The following is a 6369-nucleotide window of genomic DNA, read 5'->3' as shown; positions in this document are numbered from 1 at the left end:
AAATGAGAATGTAAAAAATGAATTTTCGAGTGACATTCTGCAGCCCAAATTTTTATTAAGAGTTCATTTATAAGCCAATCATTGTTTTCAACTTTTTTGTTTCTAAGAAAACCAGTAACGACATCTTTGAATGACTTCCATGCTGCTAGTTCTTTAGGATTCAGTTTACTGTCAAATATATTTTCACAAATTAATTTTCTTATTTATGGTCCAATTAATACTCGCACTTTTAATTTGGCTTCACTTAATTGTGAAAAAATCTCAGCTTAATATTAAAGGTGTCTCCATCCATATTTAATGCTTTTACAAAGTTTTTCATCCGGCCTATTTTTATGTGTAGTAGTGTAGAGGTAGTAAAATAATACGATCTGCTTCAACAAGGAGAATATTGACAACATTTTCCTTTCCTAGGATAAACTGATTTCTTTTTGACCAATCTTTAACTGTATAGTGTTTATCTGTAGCTCAACTATCCCACAAGCATATATTTTGTAAAGCCACTCTGGAGACTGAGAAGAAGTCCTATCGCTTTCAGGTCAGTGATAATTTGCCATGAGTGTTCATCATACTTAATCGCATTTAACATTTTTGACATACTCTCATATGTTTCTTTCATTCCTACAGTATGTGCTCTTGTTATAGAAGAAAACTTATTCGAATTATGCCTTTAAGCTTCTTTTTGGTGAGTATAAATAAACGCTGATCATGAATAACGTATTCAATGTTCAGTTCAGACATTAGCTCCTTAACATCATGGCAGGAACAAATTAATCATCTCTTCTAAATTTTTAAGAAAATTTTCATTTTGATTTCTATGTACTGAAAGTTTAGTATCCTTGTTTAATATATTCCATTCTTTAAGACGTAAACCTAGGAATTCTGCATATTGTTTCAACAAATGCAAGTCACAAATTAGGTTGCTGGGTTCTAATTGTGTGATGAAGGGAGGTTCAGTATTTGATTTTTCTTGATTGCAATTAATATCTATTAAAGTTAAGGATTCATCGGTTGAGCCTTCTGGGGGATCAGAAATCTCTTTCCAAGAAGCTGGAACGATCAGAATCGGTAAATCAACACCATGAAGTACTGGTCTCACAGCTGAACAAACATTTGGGTATGTGATACTGATTTTATTGTTTGAATTAAAACTGGTAACATTTGTTAAGCAAAAATTGTAATCATCATAATGGTAGTAGACTCTTGTCAAATCGTAGATACACCAAAAGATAAATGCTCTTTTTTCCTTTTAACCATTGGGTTGATTTAACGTAGCACTTGATGCATGATACATATGAAACCAAGGATTTATCTTGGTCTCTCAAGAGACAGCCAAAATAATGTTTGTAAGCAGAATATGATTCTGGTTTTCATTGACTTTTCATGGCAAATTAAATTCAAATGTAACTAAAAATATTGGAGAATTCTTACAAGCCTGATTTTTATTCATTGTAAAATTCAAAGTATTTTAATGAATGGAAGTAAATCGAAATATTACAGAAATACTTACTTAATTAGAAAATAAAGTTTCAATTTATAAATACTTAAAATACTTCCTAAAATTGTTTCACCATGGGAGTGCAATAAAAGACAGTGTGAAACACACACACATATCCCTTACTCAGGTCTGTTATACCGATTTTGTTTTCAACTTGGGTACCAGTATTTTGTTTTCAAATTGCATTTGAAAAGCTTATGTTGTTCAGAAATCTGACAAGCTTTCTTCATCGACTGACATTTTTACAAAATTAAAGTAATATGAGTTTATAAGCAGTAGGTCTATGGCCAGGAGGTATTATCAGTCAATTCTGATAACATTTCCATGTGAGCTAGAGATTATTCATGAATAGCAAAATTTAGTCAAATTTAGCGACATTAACAGCTGTTTCATCCAAGGAAGAAAAATTCAATATCTCAAATTTCTGAGATATCTAATACTTTCTGAGGCATATAGCTGTCAGTTGAGTGATGACTTGGGTCTTGAAACCTGAGGTCATCAGTCACTATCCCAACCCTGAATATAAAATCATCTTCTACACCCTGGGCAGGATTCCCTGACCTATAGTAATTTGAAGTTGATTATTGTAAAACTAGGTATTGCATCTGGGACACGGCGGTTTGCTGGCTGCGCGCAAGGCGTAGCCGGCAACCTAGAGTGGGGACGGGAAGGGTAGCCTCTCAGCGGAGGGGTGCAGTGGTCGTCCAGAAGGGAGGGCTACTGCATCTCTATGAAACTGAGAGGACCCCGATGGGACGCCAAAAAGAAAGCAAGTCAGGGGGGCAGTCGACTGCCACGACACTCCGACATTCCTGTGCATAGCCTAACGGCGGAGGCCGGGAATGTTGGGGGTGTTTAACAAACTTGAAAAAAAAAAGAAAGGTATTGCATCTAGTTCCACCTGCATAGTAGTGACACTGTCTCTCAAGACAGTCTGTTTTTATTTTTAATTATTTTTCTACATCAGGCTGTTTTACAGATGTGATTTTTTTCTGTGTGATCCAAGGAAGGTTTGCTTGGACTGATTATTTTTTATTTTGTGTAGTAAATTACTATTTAAATACGAGGGCTATTCAGAAAGTAAGGAACGTTTCCACCTGACGCCGCCAGGCGCACGCCAATCGCATATATATTGGTGTGCTCGTGCTCGGCACCTCAATCAGCGTTCAGCCGTGACAACGGGAACATCTACGCACTGCACGTCTTTTTTATATACAAATTTGAAATGTGTGCTGCAATCGAAAATCCCGCCAGTTGTGAGATGCGGTCTGTGATTCGTTTTTTGTTGGCAAAAAACTTAAAACCAATAGAAATTCATCGGGAACTGTGTGAAGTGTACGGGAACAACGTAATGAGTGAAAGTTCTGTCAGGAAGTGGTGCATTCAGTTTAAAAATGGCCGAACAAACGTTCACGATAAAGAGAAGAGTGGACGTCCGAGCATTGTGACTGACGATCTGGTCTCCAAAGTTGACGAAAAGATTCGTGAAAACCGCCGTTTCATAATTACTGAGCTTTCTCTATGTTTCCCACAAGTTTCACGGACTTTATTGTTTGATATTTTGTGCAAGATGGGTGCGTCACTGAATGGTTGAGATCACAGGCGGCAAAATTCTATGACACAGGAATTTCAAAGCTTGTCCACCGCTATGATAAGTGCCTGAATTTGTATGGTGATTATGTTGAAAAGTACTATTTTAGTCCCTCTTTCACATGTATATAATAAAAAGTTTTTACTGTACTTGGTTTTTTAAAATTCCAAAATGTTCCTTACTTTCTGAATAGCCATCGTACAAATAACAGTTCAACCCAACATGTTAATATAATGATGAAATTCTGTTTGATAAAAGTATAAACTGGTTTTATTAAGTTCTCTATACATGTAATATTGTGGCACGCTTGCTTATATTCTGCACACAGTATAGAGCCTCAATTTTTGTTTGATGTTTTGTTCTGTTTTCATTTATGCCTTATTTTATTAAAATTATTCATTTTGAATACGTATTTTTTTAAAGATTTTTGTGAGTGAATCTTTAAAAGTATTATGGGATTGTAAAAAACAGTATGTAATCAGAAGAGAAAAAAAAGTAATCAAGAACTTAGTATAAAAATGGTGAATAAGGTTTTGTAAAAATATTGTTTATGGTCAACATATATTAAACAACACCTGACAAGCAGGCTTAGTCGATTTATTAACAAAGGTATTTTAAGAATTCTACTCTTCCGATTAACAGATGAGAATTTATAAAATTTTGTGCTGAATCCAAAGGCCAAACAAAAAATTGTAATGAAAATGCCATGTAAACTCTTATAACTTTTTAAAAGAACCTAATTGAGAATAGAAGCAGAAGGAAAATTGCAATGCCTAACAGGCAATTCTAGCAATTGACAAAACAATTCAATTATTTATTGTTAGGCAATGCAACTAATTTGTACTGCCTGAAAAAAACCTGCTGAATAGAATTTTTTTTAACAGTCTTTATTGATATTCTCTTCTAATGTAAGTTTATATTACTATTGTATTGTGTTAGAGAATCATCATCTTAAGTTCCAGTTTGTGACTTGAACAGCCATTGAATAGAAAAGATATTTAAATTGACCTTACTAAACCACTTAAATACCAGAGTCATAAAAAAAATGTACCTGTATTTTTAATTCCGACCAATCGGAAAAAGGGTAAAAGCCATTGTGCTGCAAAGGAGTTGGTGGTAATTAAAAACAGATTTTCACCTTCATAGAGAACCTCAAAACAAGTGTGCATTCCTGAACAAAAGGTAACTCAGGCAGTGGGCATCCATCATAGAGTAAAAAACTCAAGAGATTGCAATAGTCTTACATGAGATTTTAGTAGCAGATTACGGCTAAATGTATCATTAGTGAATGGTACATACTTTTGAGAACATCTCAAATATATGCAGGAACAATTTGCTTTTCCTTCAGGTATTTAAAATATGCTAGTCAGGTTGGGTTAGATTAGTTTCCTTAAGGAAGATTGTTTCTCATCCTCAGAATTTCATATTTTTGTGCTTAATGAAATCTAATGAGATGAAAAAAAAAATTCAGTTGTACGCAACTGACTTGAGAAAAGTTAACTTGTCTGTGATTAATCCCCTTACTTACACTTGAAGGTCAAGAAGTTAATTCATTAAACTATTTAACTATCTCAAATAGTCAATTAACAATAAAATCTTCATGTTTTTGATAACACTGTATAAAAAGTTAACTAATTCCCTGGTGTTTTCAACATTATTTTAGAAGTAATATCTGACTCACATTTTTGGAACAGATTAAAATAAGTAACATTTCTGTCCAAGACCCTTACTTCTCTTACAACCTGATGATTTTTCTCTAACCTGTCTTGTGGATAGGCAAGATAAAAGTTCACTTTTTTTACTTTGTTTTATAAAATTAATAAACTAAACTAAGCTTGCTGTGTATTTTTATTGCTAAAAAAAAAAAAAAATAAAGAAAAATATAATCTGTAATGACTTATTATTAAATTAAAGGAATAAGGTATTCAAAAATATTTTAATAAGCCCCAGAGTTGTTTTGTACAAGTATATTTCTTGTTATAAAGTTTATTACTGTATGTGTATAAAATTGTATGTAGAGAAATAAATATCTTATCATGTAATAATAATAATAATACTGGTTTTTATCTTTTTTAGTGTTTATTTGATATGAATTATAACAATGCAACTCTAGCCGGTGATTGCTTATCTTTATTTTCTTCTTTGTCTTTTTCTTGCGGTTGTGATTGTGGTGGTTTCTGCACAGGTGGTTTTCTAGTCGGGAGTGGTTTATTATATCTAGCAAATATTTCTCGTTTGAAACCATCAAAATTACGTCTATTACGACTATTTTGAGCTTCTCTCCACGATGGTCTACTATTTCGTACTTGTAAACCCCAATGACAGCTAAAAACTGGTGAAAGTACTTGAAATTGGTATCCGGCTAAATGCATTTCATATACCTGTAAAAATATAGTAAATTTGAATTTGATTTTCTTCAAAATGGAGAAAAAATTAGATAGATATAATAAAACTAAGTAAATTTAAATTGTACAATAGATATTAATTTCATAGTACGAGGGTAAGTCAATTATTATTCGCAATTAAGTTATATTTTTGTTTATGTTGTGGTAGTACTGTCGTGTTGCGTAGATGACTTATGCGTGGTCTAATTGTTATGTCTGTGCAGGTTTGATGCTGCTAGGTTACTTAATTATCGCTGCCCTGCCGTTAACCATGGTTGCTACGCTTTCTGTGCACCAAAGAAAAGCAACGTTCAGTGATCCGTTTTTTGTAGTCGGAAGGTGTATCAGGGACCGAAATTCATCGAAGACTTTCGGTACAATACAGGAACAGTGTGATGCTGCAACAAAGTGGCTACTAATGGACTGAAAAATTCAAAAATGGTTGCACAAGTGTTACGCACGACGAAGAAGCCGGACGACCGTTTACCGCCACAATTGAGGAAACCATTGAACGTGCACGTGACATGGTTTTCTTAGACGGACGAGTAACTATTGATGAAGTAGCACATCGTCTGCAAATTATTCACGGTTCTGCCTATGAAATCATCCACAACAAAGTTTGGTTTCATGAAGTCTGTGCAAGATGGGTCCCAAAAAACTCACACAGTTACATAAACAAACGCACTTGGACATCTTTCAAAAACATTTGGATTTCTATGGTAACGAACGGGTCATCTTCTTAGACAGAAACATCACCGGTGACGAAACATAGATCCATCATTACGAGCCGGAGAGTAAACGGCAGAGAATAGAAACATCGAAATTCGCCCTGCAAAAAAAAAAAAAGACCAACCATCCGCAGGAAAACTAATGCTTACGGTTTTTTGGATCTCACAAGG

At 34.1% G+C, this 6369-nt stretch overlaps 1 protein-coding gene across 3 annotated transcripts in view; it reads right to left on the bottom strand.

Moving 5' to 3' along the window:
* Positions 1-5038: 5038 nt before the first annotated feature.
* Positions 5039-6369, bottom strand: part of LOC142332037 (beta-1,4-glucuronyltransferase 1) — a 62093-nt gene continuing 60762 nt past the window's right edge. For all 3 annotated transcript variants that reach the window (XM_075378132.1, XM_075378130.1, XM_075378131.1), the window contains exon 5: positions 5039-5467. In XM_075378132.1, the coding sequence (XP_075234247.1) occupies positions 5180-5467 (288 nt within the window). In that variant the 3' untranslated portion in view covers positions 5039-5179. The remainder of the gene's footprint in view (positions 5468-6369) is intronic.

Source organism: Lycorma delicatula, chromosome 11 (assembly GCF_047948215.1).
Source record: "Lycorma delicatula isolate Av1 chromosome 11, ASM4794821v1, whole genome shotgun sequence".
Taxonomy (NCBI): Eukaryota; Metazoa; Arthropoda; class Insecta; order Hemiptera; family Fulgoridae; genus Lycorma; species Lycorma delicatula.
The sequence above is the reverse complement of the archived record's forward strand: the minus strand, read 5'-3'. Positions and strand labels throughout refer to the sequence as shown.